The 17,024-nt window shown below is 38.2% G+C and overlaps 1 protein-coding gene across 1 annotated transcript in view; it reads left to right on the forward strand.

Annotated features, from left to right (window-relative positions):
• LOC116731796 (exostosin-1b) overlaps positions 1–17,024 on the forward strand; it is a 155,902-nt gene that overhangs the window by 130,221 nt on the left and 8,657 nt on the right. Inside the window, exons 6-9 of the mRNA XM_032581635.1 lie at positions 501–619; positions 5,754–5,849; positions 13,563–13,652; positions 16,319–16,479. Coding sequence (XP_032437526.1) covers positions 501–619; positions 5,754–5,849; positions 13,563–13,652; positions 16,319–16,479 — 466 coding nt within the window. The remainder of the gene's footprint in view (positions 1–500; positions 620–5,753; positions 5,850–13,562; positions 13,653–16,318; positions 16,480–17,024) is intronic.

Consider the following 17,024-nt stretch of genomic DNA (forward strand, 5'->3'; position numbering starts at 1 on the left):
TAGAGTCGCTTTTGAATCATAATCAATGAAACATTAATCAACAATCTGAAGTGTAACGATGGCACTTGACAAAAGGTAATGGTTCAGATGTTGACTGTTTGTTCTACACCTTTGTATTTTTCTCTTTTTTTGATGTAAAACACTTTTAGATGCCTTGTTGCTGAAAGGTACCATACAAATAAAATGTGATCTGATTTTTGATTTTCACTTTGCATTGTTGTTGGTTGTGCAGGAGGCTCCACTTCTGCTTCTCAAAGATGTACAGTAGTATGACTGTGCATCTGTTTGCAGCTGTTTTCACGTGCGAGTGTAAACGTTGAGTTGGGGTCGTGGCCAGCAGCTGCTCATTTGACCCTAAAATGTAGGATTTTGTGTAAAAAATGTATTGAACATGTTTTGTATAATCCGTAGATCTAAACCTGTTCAAGGAAACATAACAGGTCACCTTTAAGGTGTCAGTCAAAAGCATTAAAGACTGTGTGTTTCTGTTTGTGTTTCAGGTATTAAACCGTACCCCAAGTTCACTGCAGTCATCCACGCCGTCTCCCCGCTGGTGTCCCAGTCCCAACCCATTCTCAAGCTACTGGTAGCTGTGGCCAAATCCCAGTACTGTGCTCAGGTAAATATTTGCCTGAGCGCCACGTTATGCGGCAAACGGCGGCCCGCTCCACAATTGCATTTTCCAAGCGGAGCAGAACAGCAGAGCTCATCCCGGGTCTGTGTGTGCTGTGAATTAACTCTGGAGGATTGAATTAGAGCAGCAGTTTGTAGCCAGGGTACATCTGTCTCCATGGCAGCCGAGCCCCCTTCAGCACAGCTGGAGATGGCGTGTATTGATTCCCCAGCTTGCTCCTTACCAAAGCGGGAAATGAAATGGAATTTGCTCCTGGATGGCTGGGTTTTGTTCTCTTTTTTTGTGGGAGTGAGAGTGGCTGTGTTTTGGTTTGTTTGTGCAGGAAACGGAGTGGATGAGGAAGTAAATCCAATTCAGTATTTATAGTTTGTAACAGTAGTGAAATATTCAGGGTTTCTAGGGTTTTCAGGTCAAAACTTTTCAGGTCAAAAGGGTTTTCTTTCCCTTTTAGGCAGAAACACAAAACTTCACTGTAAATGTTTTGGAGATGCTCATAAAATGTTCTGACCTGCAATATTAAACTGGAGGATACAAAAAATGGATGGATGAATGAATGAATGGATGTACTAAGAGACAAATAGGCTGGTGGAAAAACTGATAGCTGAACAGACAAATTGAGAAATGGACAGATAAATAATGAATGAGTAAATAATGGATGGATGGATGAACAAATTAAAGAATGGACAGATAATTGATGGATGGATAAATTAGAAGGATGAATGGATGAGTGAACAGATCCCTCATACAGGCTCCCTCTGGTCTAATGAAGGTAGGTTCAGGATTATATCTGGTGGAAGAAATAAAGGGCAAATAATCTCTGTCTCTTAGGGTTCATTCACACCAGCCATGTTTGTTCCACTTTAATCAAATTCTGGTTCCAGTTTGCTTGGGGAGGAGTGAATACACAATCCAACTCTGATGTGGACCAAAAATGACCAAGATTCGCCTAAAAACCTCGGTCTCAGTTCGGCCGAAGTGAACTCTGGTTCGGTCTGAATGCATATATGAATGCGAACAGAAACCGCTCCAAAAGAAGGACGTGAACTATAGCGCAGAGCATTCTGGGTAAATACAACCAAAACAATCGCACAGGTCTAGCGCTATCAGGAGAAATGGCTCATGGTCTTTTACCAAAGACAAAAAAGAAATCCTACTAGTGCTAAAATCTGACGCTGCTCCATTTTGGTTTACATTCCATGAAGTAGGAAGCTGCGCTCATGTCGTCTTCAGAGGTTTTTCTGTCGTTTCCATCAGTAGTTCTTGGTGCAGCACCACCACAGGCGACCGGGGGGAACAGGATTTTTTGAAGGGTTTGATTCGTTGGACATATTGCAGTGAAAGCGAACCGATCAACAATCTCATAAAAAAAACAAAATCGGGGCCGATTTATCAGTGTATCCCTATTTTATTTTGTTGCAAATACAACCTTTGCTACAAATGATCAAGCACAAAAGAGCAGTTATTGCATTTCAAACAATAAAATCTGTATTTTCTTATTTAGTAAAGAAAATGCAGATTTGATTTTATTTAATGTCTAGTATTGTATGAAAAGACTTAAATTAAAAACTCTGCAGAATTTGCAAAAAAAAAAAATTCGATTAATTGTCAGAATAATTGATTAATCGATAATTAATCGCAGCCATATATCAGTCTGCACCCAGCTTTCTGCTTTGATGGAGCTGCTTTCCCGTTTGCCTTCTCCAGGCTGTGCGTGCAGAGCGGAGAGCCGGGTGCACAGCTAAGGGGGGCATTTCTTCCCCTTATCGCACAAAAAAACAAGAGGAGAGCTACTAGTGAGGACGAATGAATGAACAGTGAACACTGAAGGGTAAAACTGGACGACAGAAACGTTGTGAGGAGCGCTCTGACTCGGCAGACCTCCTGCTGCGTGTTTTGCAGTTTCCTCCTGCCGTCGTTTATCCGGCGCACTCAGACAATACTTCCCTGTCGACACCCAGAGAGGGCGGCGAGCCGACAGAGACTCCATCTGTCTTCCTAATCAAACCGCTATAGAAGTGTGTGAGCGCATTAACACCCGTCTGTGTGCAGCATACCTGTTGTTATCTCTCTGTGACAGCAGTATTTACCCCCCCATTAGCTTCTTGAAGGATTTCTCTTTTTTTTTGTTATCTCCATTCACTGAGAATTGGGAGATGATTTAGTGATTTATCAAACAGCTGTACATCATCTTCTTCCTCTGCCAGTGACATATTTTGTACGCTAACTCACAGCTGCTGCAGCCTTATGAGAATGCTTCAGCACACATCCAAATATCTCCCAGCACATTGCTCTGCAGGTCCAGTCAGGGATCAGAGTCCCCCCGGGGCGAGCCACGGTGTGTGTGACGTCGCTGCTGCCTGAGTAACACGAAGCTTTATTGATCGCTGCAGGGAAATTCCTGTGGTTCACCTCCGTTGGGACTGGGGACGCCTCTGAGCGGAACCAGGATGGGAGAATCTACAGACTGGCTGGAGGACATTTCAGCAGGGCAGACGTTCGCTGGCGGACGGAGACTGACTGGGAGACTGCTGCCGTGTCCCAGAGAGTTTTACTCACCTCAAACCAGGAGATAAACGGGTTAAGCATGAGTGGATTTTCACTCCGAACGCCATCTAAATGTGGTTCCCATATCCGTCTGCCGAAGTCAGAGCACTGCAAGAAAATCTCCCAACACACTATAATTAGGGCTATTTTACTCAGGCAGCTATTATTTGGACGATTAATCAATTGTTCTGACAATTAATCGATTAGTCCAATTTTTAAAAACTGCCACTTTCTGCATATGTTTCATCTAATCGCAAATACAAATAAGCAAATAACTCAATCCTTTTTTAAAATAACCAAAATAAACATTTTATTCCCTAAAATTCAACAACACCGCTTGGCAGCAAACAACGCATCAGCAGCTAAAACAATACCTCTAACACCAACGTGTAAAAAAGTCCTTTCTCCTTTCTGCTCTGTTAATTATGTTGTTTTTTATTAATTGGATTGCATAAAGAGTTGTTTTTTTTTACTGAATTTAAACTGGGTGTAACTAAAACTACGTCATTTTGGCAGTTCTGGGTAGAACATTTTTACAGACAGAAGTTTTTTATTCATCTTAAATGCAAAATGCATATAGTTTTTGTACATTTTGGTGTTTTGTTCTTTCTGAAAATGGCATTTGTTTGAGTCTGTACGCTCCAATTAACGATAAATCGATTATTAAATTAGTCAGCAATTATTTAAATAAGTGATTAATCATGATTAATACGATTAATCGTTACAGCCATAGCTATTACTATAAGCATTATTGTTTCAGAGAAGGTTTTCTTCACCCACCCACTCATCCACTCACGTTGTCTTTGTCTGATCTGACATCTGCAACAAAAAAAGTAAAAACATGATTAATCTCTAAGGCTGGAATGTTGTCACAGCGTTTTACATCTTAAGCAACTGAAACAGAATAATGGAACAAATTAAGATGAATTTAATTCTATATCAAACTAAATTTACAACTTAAAAAACATAATACTGCTGAAAAAACTAAGGCAATAAAAAAACTACATGAAATAAACAATTATGGGAAAAACACAAAGAAGAACCACAAAGTACCAGTTTGCCAGGGGAAACTAAACTATATGGCCTCAATAATGCGGAGCACACGCCACAGTTAAGACCAAACGTCCTTCTGACGACTAAAGAGCAAAATAATTTATAAAACGATTAACAGAAAAACCCTGAGAAGGAACAAAACCAGGAACACAGAAGCCCAGACATTATTTAGCTTTCATTTAGTCAAAACTCAGAGCAGACAAACATTTAAAGAAATAAGAAAAGAGTTGTTTTGTTTTTTTTCTGTTTAAGCCACCTGGGTCGGCCTGACCCAACGGACAAACTCAATCATATTTGTTAAATCAAGAACAGCCCGACCCTGCTGTCTGACTTTAACTAACAGCACTTTGTCATGGTCTGCCTCTCCATATCGTTTCTCACCAGCGTTCTGTGTGTGTGTGTTTCTGATTAAATATTAATGAATCCTGCTGTGGTAATTCAGTGAATCGGTTGACCTGCAGGTTGCTGCGTCGCTGTCTGAGTCATCTAAAACATGACATGACCGCAGCTGGGGGCGTGACCTCTGCCCCCGACTGGGAAACGTCCTCGGACGCCGTGATTGGATCGTTTCCCCTCTGAAATGTTAACCCTGCTGCTGCGGCGGCGGTGGCGGCTGCGGCTGCTGCTGCTGCTGCGTCGCGGTGATAATTGGAAAATATTTTATCGCTTCGTTTGCCCTTTGCGGCTCTTTAACATTGAATCAACTCGTAACAAGGTGACATTTTCTGGCCGTGAGCCACATAAATGTCACGTGTTTCGTGGTTTAAATCCGTAGGTTTGCTCCTCTGAGGGTAAAACAGGAATAAATTATTAAACATGCACATAAAGTAAATCACTGTTTCTGACTATAGTTTAGTTTTATTTCATTGTGACTTTTAGTTTGTCTAATTCAGCTAGTGTTAATTAGTTTTTAAGAGTGCATTTGCTAGTTTTTATTCGCTAAATATTTTCACTTTTGCTATTAATTCTTTTTATATATTGTTTTGATTTAGCTACTTTTTATTAATTATTAATAGTTTTATATTGTATCATTTTTGCTAGTTTATTAGTTATTGTTAAGTATTGTTTTTGCTAGTTTTTAGTAGTTATAGTCGTAGTTTTAGTCTTTTCATACTTTGGTTAATTTTTCGGTGCACAATTCAGAAAGGTCAAAGTATTGTGATTATGCTTACATCGATTGATTTATAAATACTCAACAGAAGGTGCAATTTTAAAAAAAAATTAAATCATTGAGTCTGGAGTTTTCTCCCGTCGTGTGGATTTGGGAGAAACGGAGCGCCGTAATTTATTGATAGCTGAGGTAAACTGTGGGGAGAAGGAAAATCTATTTCACATTTCGAAAGGCAGATAAATAGATTCATTGACATAAAAACAAAGGATAATATACCTGTAATTTAAGTGTGTTTTAGTTATTTTGATAAAAGTGTGATATAGTTAAAGTTAGTTACAGTTTTCCCCTTTAATTTTAGTTAACTATAGTAACTTTACAGTAGAAAAAACTAATTTTTTCGGTCATTTTCAGATTATCGTCCTGTGGAACTGCGACAAGCCGCTCCCGGCCAAACACCGCTGGCCCGCCACCTCCGTGCCCGTCATCGTGATCGAGGGAGAGAACAAGGTGAACACACACTCTCTCTCACACACACACACACACACCCTCAGATGCCTCACAGGTGTGATTGCTATCATTTCTAATTACATATTCCCAAACGGTAAACCTACTGTATCTTTATTCACTCTGGGAGTTAATGAGTTTCGATTTGTGCCGCGCTGATCCCATTAAAGGACAGTTTTAGTTTTAATTCAATCTCAGTAATGAGAGTTTTACACTCTGGATGACTGGAGGCAAATCCCTTTGCCTGCTTTGGACCCAAGCTTCAGAACCACGAAGCATTTATTTGGTTTTGATTTATTTGCTTTTGTTTCACATTTTTTACCTTAATTGTGATCTAAATTATAATTAAGAATCAACTTTAGTTTGTTTTAGCTTCAACAAAACTGGTATTTGATTTTAAAATCAATAAAATAAAAGGATCGGCTGAAAACTCATCTGTAGTTGCCTAACAAAAATGATCTCCAGTTTTTAACAAAATCCTACAAAGTCAACAGAACATCTGTTTGACAAAATATTCTTGTTACTAGTCACTTTAATATTATTTTTACTATTCAATAAGCTGATATTGAATAATAATTATTATTAAATAATATTTAAATAATACATATTATTATTTATTATGTTATTTGTTATTATTTTGTTATTCTGTGTTTACTGAGTTGAGCTAAAACTAGATTAAACCAAGTTTTACAGTGGTAAAACTTTCTGCATATTTCCTGCTTAATTATTGTTCAAAGCTTTATGGAAGTTTTATTTTTTTGTCATATTAGAAATTTATATTAAAAAAGTATTCAAAATAAAATTGTTCATTTTTAGATTTAAAAAAATAGTTTAAATAAGTAAAATAAAACTAAAATCTTGAAATAAAATTAAAATAAAAATGTTTTTCTTAGGTTTTTTTTTCCTTTTTTGGTTTTAATCCTTGATTATCCGAAAAATATTCAGATTTTTCTTTCAAAACGTTCTTGTTTAATAAACCTCTAATTTCTCTGGTTTTGTTATATTTATGCTTGGAATAAAAGCTGCATTGTTTTAAAGTTTTTTCTACATCTTTACCAGGATTTTCTGCAGAGTTTATGATTTAAGAAAACCTTAAACTCTGCAGAGTTTCATCAGTAAAACAGTCAGAACGGCTGCAGTTCTTCTTCATTTTGCTTTTTAACTATAAAACATATTTGTAGAGTGAAATTACCTGGAGAACATGTTTATCTTTCCCACTTTTTGTTTATAAACCCCTCATCTACTGAGGAATTGCTCAGTTTGTTGAATTATAGATGTTGATGCTTCAGACTCACCTGAGTGGAAGTGGTTTCCTCTCCGCTGTCAGTCAGCCGGCGGCGGCAGCCGGGTTTGTGGTTTTCCCTCCCCCCCTTGACTCTGAGTGGTTTCTTCCAAGCTGTCAGTCATAACGGGAGGCCTCAGCGTCTGAAAAAGTGAGCAGAATGGGTCCAGCGTTCTGCCTGCGTGTGTGTGTGTGGGCGTGTGTGGGTGTGTGTGTGTGTGCCATGCGGCCTGTGGTTTGTTGTGATTGTGGTGTTTCTGTGTTTACTGCGGCGAGCCAAGCTGTGTTCTTCACCCCACAGAGGGAGACGCAGGCAGAGCTTTATTTTCTCCCTCCCTTCTTTATCCTGCAACTTCCTTATTTCATCGTCTTCCTCATAGACGCACTCTTCATCGTTTCTAATTTATTAGCAGAACAAAACGGTCGTTCTGGTCCAGATATTATTTTTGTTCTAGTTTCTAGTGCAGATATTTCGATGTACTTGAGGATAAAACTAACATAAAAGTGACGTTTTATCAACATATAGATGCTGGTTTTAAGTCAATAATTCCTTAATATTCATTAAAATTTCTAGTTCATTGGCAGATTATTTAACTTGTAAGACTTATAAGTTAATTTATCTGCCAATGGAACAAGTACATTTTCATCAATATTATTATTAACAACAATAATAATAATAATAATAATAATAATAATAATAATAATGGATTTTATTTGTCAGCGCCTTTCAAACACCCAAGGACATTTTACAGCATTATAAACACAAACAGTAGAAAGTGGCTACAAAGACACAAAATATCTAAAATAGATAAAAGCTAACTTGAACAGTTGAGTTTTTAGTTTTGCTTTGAAGGCCAGAAGAGAGTCAATTAAGGAGTTATTTACTTACAATAAGCCTCTATATCTGGCTAAAATGTTACTTTAAGTCAGTTTGTCTTATTTTGAAGAGTTCTAAGATGTTTGCACTAGAAATTAAACCCAAATCACTTGGTAAGATTTTGTGTTTTTGCAGTGCAGTAAAAAATGGCAGCCATTTATATGTTATGTTTGAAGGAATTTCAGCAGATAGATTCGTGTTGGTTGTGTAATTTTGGCACAAACCTGAAACTTGCATTGGCTGTTTTATGAATACAGAACAGGGTGTAGTAGGGGTGAGGTGGGAGGGATTTTTGTGGTTTGTGTGTCTTTTGTTATTGTTTTGTGATGTTTACAAAAAACCAATAAAAAGAGCTTGATTCAAAGCTACCAGAATTGCACAAAGATTTCAAAATTTGCACAAAAACATAACGATTAAACCCTACACAAACTCTTTAGACAGTTTATCGGCTAAAAAGTGAGTTTCACTTTAAATGTAACTTCCTGAAACCCTGATCGGCCAAATATACGATCCCCACTTGTTGCTAAGTGTCCGGTCAGCTGGTCCTCTCTCCTGCTCCGCTGAGGAGCCGGATCGCTGCAGGCGGATTCCCGCTGAGAAGTCTCCCATTCCTGGAGAGCAGCACAAGCCCCAGGCTAATCCATCTCACTTCTAACGTTACAAACACCAGCCTCTCATCCTGCCTTTGTCTCTCTCCCTTGTTTGTCTAGCTGTCACTCTCCTGTCTCCTTGTCTCTTGTTTTTTTCTTCTCTGTGTGGAAAAACAAGAGGGAAAGCGGGAGAAGGGATTGTTTGGTTTCCTCTCTTTGTGGCCACAGGATGAAGTGAGACTGAGGGTGAAGAGCTTCTCACGTTTCCTCTAAGCTCTGATTTTTCCTCTTCGTCTGTCGCTCACACGCTGGAAATACGAGCAACGCTTGAAGTGATGAGAGACTGGACGCTTACGTGAGAGCAAGCTGGAGGAACACTGTTTTTGCAGTGTTCCTCATACACTGCAAAAACACAAAATCTCACCAAATAGTTTTTGTCTAGATTCTAGTGCAGATATCTTAGGACACTTGAAATAAGGCAAAACCAACCACAAAATAACTTTCAACAAGAAATAGAAGCTTGTCAATAATTCTTTAATATTGATGAAAACCTACCAGTTCCACTGGCAGATTATTTCACTTATAATAAGACATTTTCTCCATGTTTTTAGTGAAATAATCTGCCAATGGAACTGGTAGTCTTAAATCAATAATTATTGACTTAAAACAAGCTCTTATATCGTCCTAAGAAATTACATGTAAATTAGTTTTGTCTTATTTCAAGTGTATTAAGATATTAGTAGAAACTGGAACAAGAATACTTGGTAAGATCTTGTGTTTTTGCAGTGTATTAAAGGGATTGTCTGGCTGCATTAATTATTGGTCTCAATGAGATGGTTTAACAGGCTTCAGGTTGGGTTCTGGTTGGTAGCAGTGAAGTTGAAGGCCTCCTGCTGGTGGCGCTGCAGCCGGCGTGTTGTTGCTGCGTGTTGCCGCTCTGAGCTGCAGCGGTGATTAACACCTGCAGAGGGTGAGGTCACTCCCAGAGCGCAGGTGTTTCTGGAGGAAACGGGTCAGCATAGAGCAAGGAGGATGGACTGTCTCCTCCATGCAGGTGGTATTTTCCTTTAAAAGGCCGGACCTTTAAAAGCTGTTGAGCGCTGGATCAGAGGCTCCTCTCTGCTGGCTTTAATGTGAGGGAGACTTTAACTAGACCACGAATTTAAATATTTCCCAGATCCAGGTGAGGAAATGCCTTCATCTCCAGAATTTACTCTCTGGGCTCGTTTATGCTAACATCCAACTCATTATACATCCATCCATCCTGTTATCCAACCATCCATTCATCCAACCATTTTTTCATCCCTCCATCTTTCTGTCCTTTCATCCATTCATTTGTCCATCTGTCCATCCAACCAACTATCCATCCATCATCCATCCTTCATTTTTGCAGTTTTTTCAGGTTCTATATTTAAAAAATTACCACTCTGAAAAAAGAACACATAAACACACACCGATCAATCGATTAAAAATCATGGTTTAAGGATTCTGTTTTTTGATTTTAGCTTGGAAGACGTGACAGAACCATATGTGTGTGTGTGCGGGCGTGTGTGAGTGTCTATCAACACCAATTAAACCCATGTGTTTAACTGGTGTGAAGCTGTGGGAGTTGCAGCTCACATCCGGTTCAAATCTCCATCAAGAATCTGTTGTTTCTTTTCTCCTCCTTTCATCACTGCAACCGTTTCAATCTAAACATCCTCAAGCTGTTACTCCTCTTCTCCACCCTCCATCACTTTCTCCACTACATGTAAATATTCAGCGGCTGTCATGTATAATACAGGCCGGCTTCTTCTGCTCCAAAATATACATAGTCTGCTTTCAAATGGGCGTGGAGAAGAAGAGTAAATTTGTGCCACATGTTTAACACAAGACTTGCAGCATGTATCTGGGTCCGTTTCTATGTTTTTATTGATTTAAAGGAGAAAAGAAGCGCCTGCAGCAGTAATGGAAACTTGTTTCAGCACTATATCACTGCTGAAAACGACAGGCCGCGCCCTGCAGGAAGGAGCAGGAGATTTGCTTTTCCCTCCCCTCTTTCCAAGCAGCTATTTGTTGTTGTCATGGCCTGTTGTCTCCCCTGAATGCTGTGAATGTGTGAGGCGCCATTAAAAATGCATGCCTTAGATATTGGGAGCTAAAGAGTGAGGGGATTTATTTTTTTAATTCATCTCAGGGTGAATTTTTCTGTTTTCCAGATTGAAGGGAGGCGGTGGATCCATGCATGTTTAAAATTTATATTTTGCACAATTTTGTTCTTCCATTTGGTTCTCAGTTGCTTTAAAAAACAATCCAAGCGCTTAAAAGAAGACACCCAGACAGTTTTTGCCAATAAGTTTTTTTGTTGTCTAGAAAAACGAGCCATTTCAAAAGCCTTCCAAATGTTAAGACAAATTACATGCGCACTGCACCGATACCTAGCAACCCCAGCAGAGTTCCACTCATCACCTAGCAACCCCAGCAGAGTTCCAGCACATTTGTTCCGCTGATTTTACCTCTGTGTGCTGTACAATGGCTTCTGGAAAAGACGAGTATATAGTTGTTGACTTATCATCCAGAAACTACTTGATTCATTCCTGTTGGTTGTGCAGGAAGCTCCACTGCTGCTTTTCATAGATGTATGGTTGCACAATTGCAAATCTACTTGCAGCCATTTTTTGTGAGTTGGATTTGTTTGGAAAAAGGTGACAAGAGGCCCTAAAACATCTCATTCTGAAAGGAGCTCATAATAGGCAGAACTGTCCAGACTAACATCTCATGATCTGAGAATGATTTTGTGCAAAAACGTGTAATGAACATGTTTTGAATAGACCATAAATCTAACCTAACCTGTTCAAAGAAGCATAGTAGGAAACATTTAAAGCTAAATCTGCCGTTTTTCTTTAAATAAGAAATCTACTTTTATTTCAAGCAGCTTTGACTCACATTTTCTAAGAAGAGTCAGGAAAGTAAATTATCCTTTTTCTTCCTAGATTCTTTCAGCTCTAATTCAACTTCAGACTTTGTTCTTGTTAATGTCTTTTGAGAGGCGTAACTGTCTGATAGCCATCTGGATGCTACCTGTCCATCTCAGTGGCTGCTGAGTCAGCAGAGCTGCAGCCATATTTCTGTCAGGACCTGATAACCATCTGACATGCGTCTGCTGGCTTTAACTTGGTTTATGGTTCATTTTCCTTTAGATACATTCGTAGCCTGCAGCTCCGTCTGCATGCATGACCTCAGTCACTGAGAGCAATTAAACCTCTACATCAGTCTGTAGTTGAATCCCAGGAATGCTGGCAGGAAAATCCTTTGTTTTATCTTTTCATGTTGCGTTAGTGCATCCAAACAATTAAGCTTATCAATTGTAAATTAATGGTTAATTAGATTAAAATTAATTCTTGTCAGTTAACCAGTAACGTTTGCTTAGGCCTTTTTCAGTGTTGTAGTTTGGTCTCCAACCAGCAGAGGCCACCACAAGTCACCCTTACGTGGGTCCAGTTGATAAGGAAACAAAGGTGGCAGCACTATGCCAGAACGGGAAAGAGAAACAGTCTGAACAGACTCCAGTTTGTGATGAAAAATTCATTTCATGTGGTTCTGTTTATAAATATAAACACTCGACAAGCTCCTTAAGTTCACTCAGCTAAGCTATTAAGAAGTTTCTATTTTGTTATGTTTTATAAATTATTTAAGTTTAATAATGTGAGAAAACCACAATTTTATGTTTTACTTGTCAGTATTTAAAACAGCTGACACAAAGTAATGTTAAAATTTGAGCAGATCAATAAGATTGACTCATTAATCAATAACTTGCATCCCTCTATGAACATTGTTGCCGATTTATTTTTAATACTCCTGCCGCTCCTGCGCGAGGCTAAATGAAAAACGCTCCGTCTTGTTTGGTCGCCACTCGACCCAAATAAGCAGAAGACGAGTGGAAGAACTGCCAGCTGAGTCTGTCTGAATCAACAGGAAGTTATTTTACTGTTAACAAGCGACTCTTACAATAACTCGCACTCTTCTGAAAGGTTTCTATGGAAACGTGTATTAGCATTACGCTGCTGTAAATTCACTGTGAACTGCCATTTGTCTTAGGTACAGATGAGTTGGATTGTTTTTAGATGTAGAAATCTGGAATAAACTCTTTTTGGATCCCAGAGTATTCTCCGCTCCAATTTAGCTTTTGTTAGCATTTTTGGGTAAACTAATTTAGAATTTGATTACAGATTTGATACATTTATGATTTATTAAAATTATTTGTAAAAAAAAAAAAAAAAAGTAGGAGATTTTTTTAAACAAAATTTGAACCAGGTGAAGCTAAAATTGCCACTTGAGGAATTCTAGGTAGAACGTATCTATAGACAAAGGTTTTTATATTATACATGCAAAATGTATATGTTGTACAGTTTTGGCTTAATTACTTTTCAGAATATAGTTTTTTCATCAAATAGCTTTTTTTTGGAGTTTATATACTCCAGTTAATGATAAATTGATTACAAAATTAGTTGATGATTATTTCAGTTATGATTAATTGATTAATCATAATACAAATTGTGTTTTGAGTTGATTTTGTTTTTGTTTAGTTTTGTTTTTTGTAAATCCCTATTTGAATATATTTTGGGGATAAAAGACATAAGATTTTTTTTCTTCTCTGCTGTCTCTGCTGTCTTTCCTTTTATTGATTTATGTATTTTTTCTATTGTATATAATTGTTTTTTAATGATTTTTAAAAATTTCATTAATTCTTTTTGCCCTAGTTGTACGTAATAATAAAATGTACTGAGATCAGATTTTTTGTTTCCATCCTATAATCATCAAAACTAACAGGAAAAATTAAACTATGTATAATAAATTGAGAGTGTATCTGGTTTCTCTTTGCTCTGTCCGTCTCTTTGAGGCTCGTAACCAAATAATCATTTATCAACCCGGTTCTCCAGCTGTTCTGGCTTGTTTCTCACTCTGGGTTCTGTTTCTCCTCCCTGCAGGTCATGAGCAGCCGCTTCCTGCCGTACAAGTCCATCGTGACCGACGCTGTCCTCAGCCTGGACGAAGACACCGTGTTGTCCACCACAGAGGTAACTCCTCACATTACACCACAGCCGCCATCTTTCTGTTAGGCCACCTGCAGATCAAACGCCTTTTTTATGTTTCCTTGAACATGTTAGGCGAGATGTATACAAAACATGTTCATTACATTTTTCTGCTCAAAATCATTCTTGGATAATGAAATTTTAGTTTGTTCAATTCTGCCTATTTTGAGCTCATTTCATAAAGAGTTGTTTTAAGGCGTCGTGTCACTTTAAATCCAAATAAGCTGTTTCTGGCCACGCCCCCAACTCAACATTTACACTCAGCAAACAGATGCGTAATTATACAACCGTACATCTTTAAAAAGATTAAGCCAACATGAATAGAGCAACAACAAATACATCACATGTGCTGTTTAGTTAACTTCATGTGAGCTCTGTGAAAACTGTATATACAAAAAGATCATATTCTGGATCTGTTGATTGTATTTCTATTTAATTTTATCTGTAGGTACTTTATTGATATACAGTTGTTTATATTTTTGGATATTTTTTATATCAATGGTGTATATTTTGTTACTGTGACTATTCAGGTGATCAAATTGTTTTGGACCTCAACTTGGGTTGCTAGGTGAGGGACAGTGCCTGCTGATTTGTGACTTAGGTTTTTGAAATGACTCATTTTCCAGACACCAACTTTAACTTTTTACCAAAAAACAGCAGTGTGGTTTTTTTTAAGTGCTTGACTGGTTTTAGAATCAGTTGGGAGTATAAAATGGGAGTATAAAAATGTGCAAAATGTGAGTTTTGCCTAAAAGTTCATCTTTATTCTGGTTTTATTTATAAATTTCTCATCTTACTTTCACTTCTGTTCAGTCTGTTGGAAACCCATCTGAGCTTGTCCGCTCGCCTAATTGGGAGCAGCAGTGATTTTTTTTTTTTGTTTGTTTCTCTTTGTTCCACATGCTGTCGGGATCATTCCTGGGTTTGGTGTTTATGTGTGTGTGTGTGTTTTTTTTGTTGTTTTGTGCTGTTTTCTTGTTTTTTGTTTTTAAACCGGGGACAAGTTCTGGCGCAGCACCATGGGAAGCCAGATGCTGCTTTGAAGAGCGCAGAATTAGATCTCATAAAAAGGCTGTTGGTGCGGATCAAGATGGCAGAGCCGAGGGAGCCAGGAATCCATCACCCAAAACTAATTCCACCTGTGTTCCTCCCATGAAGATAGCTGAGCACAAACTGTTCTCCGTGGGTTTTAGAAGTCGCAGCTTTAATGTCAGCTCAGAGGAAAACTTTTTCTTCACTGCAACGCTTTTGGGCTTTCATCTAAACAAAGTCTTTCTTTTTATCCTCCTGTTTACTCCAGAGTTTTATGTGAGGCGCAGTGGAGGGGTCTGGGCCCATTTTTGCTTTTGCTTCACAAAGATAACCTCAGTAATCAAATGAATTATGAGAGAAAAACAATCCAAACCTATAAATGAGAAAAAGTATTTTCCCCCTTTAAAGGCAGGAACTAACATCATCATCACTTTGGAGATTTTTGTCCCACTTTTCTTTGCCTATGATGGACTAAATTCACCTTAAAAAGTCAAAAATGCTTTTTAAAGAAATAAAAGTCTTAACCACTTTATCCGTGAGGTTTTTTTACCTTCACAAACTTCATTAAATGATTCAGTCCTTCTGTTTGGTTAGCTGATAAGTGTTTTTCCCGTTTCCTAGCAACAAGGGGTGACTCAATTTACCACAAACCTTCCTACAAGCTTTAAATTGGATTTAACCCTTAATATGGATGGCTTTGTGTTTTACTTCTTGAATCAGATAACTGAAATTAAGTAATTTCTACTGTGGATAGTTAACTAAATGCTTAAAATCACAGTTCATACGGCTGCTTGAAATCCTTGAATTTCAATTAGGTGTTCTCAAGTTTTGGAAAGTCCTTGATTTCCACGTAAAGTCATCGAAAGTGCTTTATTTTCAAACGTAACAGTTTTGTAATAAAGTTTAATTTAATGTTTGAATAAAAGTCTAAATTTCTAAAGCATTATTTACAGGTGAAACCAGTTATTTTTATACACCAAAAAAAAAAGACACAAAACTTTTTTTTTCTCACTGTCTGAACTAAAATCAAACTAAACTTCTTCTCTTTTAGGTTCATTAGAATTACAAAAATTATTTCTATTTGGTGAATTCCAAAAAGCCTACCAAAAACATTTTTTAGAGATTTGTTTTGTAACTTGAAGTATTTAATTTGAGCATTTACCCACAGTTTGCTTGGATTGTTTCAATGTAATGAACATTTATTATCCTGATGACTCAATAACTTATTGTTCCGTGTAATTGAAATAAAGGTTGGCTTATATTTTATGTTATTGAAATTGTATTATTATATTTGTGTTTTTTTCTCAGAGCGGTCGGGTACATGTGATTTGTGAGAGACATTACAAAACACAGGTTTAATTTACCTACAATGTTGAATACTACCACAAGATGTTAACTAATACATTATATAATAGTGAATTTAAATAGTTTTTTAATTAATTTGTAAAGTGTGGCCCTGGAAAAGATTTAAAACGTACTTGAAAAGTGCCTGAGTTTTTATTGAAAAGTGTACCGACCCTGCATAAATCTGTTTTTTTTGTTGTTGTTTGATTGTTTGTTGGGTTTTTTCTCGTAATATTGACGGTGAATTCACTCCTCCTTGCTAACGTTTTGTCCAGGTGGACTTTGCTTTCACCGTCTGGCAGAGTTTTCCGGAGCGGATCGTGGGTTATCCGGCCCGCAGCCACTTCTGGGACAGCAACAAGGAGCGCTGGGGCTACACCTCCAAATGGACCAACGACTACTCTATGGTTCTGACCGGCGCTGCCATGTTCCACAGGTACGGCTCTGCCCTTCTCCACTCCGCTCTCGTCTATAAATGGGACTGCCTACAGACGAAGTAGGCTTTTGTACCCTTAGCTTCTTTTTTCTCGTTCAACTTTTTAAAGCAGTCACCATAGATGATTTCTGCAACTTTCTGAAATATTTTTGCTGCTGGAATTAGCCAGTCAATCCTTAGCCAGTCTTTAGAAACGCCCACTTTGAATCTGCAGAGAACCCCCTCTGGCTCGTCTCTGTTTTGATGGAGCGCTTTGAAGCAGTGATCTGCAGTTCATAAAGTAAATGTGATGTTCAGTGGAGCACAGCCTCAGGAAACCACGGTTTTGACATCGACTACGTTTTAGAATAAAAGTCGATTTGTCTTGAACGCAGAGCTCTGTAGCTCCTACATGAGGCTCAGCTGATGTCCTGTCAGCTTCAATATGGCTTCAGTCTGCTGTCAGGAGGACGCCACATCAGGCTGGAGTCAGAGAGTCAGCACCTCCCAGCGCCTAATCACTCCTAATATAGCTCTCATAACACTGGAGTAGAAGCATCATTCGG

Source organism: Xiphophorus hellerii, chromosome 13 (genome assembly GCF_003331165.1).
Source record: "Xiphophorus hellerii strain 12219 chromosome 13, Xiphophorus_hellerii-4.1, whole genome shotgun sequence".
Classification (NCBI taxonomy): Eukaryota; Metazoa; Chordata; class Actinopteri; order Cyprinodontiformes; family Poeciliidae; genus Xiphophorus; species Xiphophorus hellerii.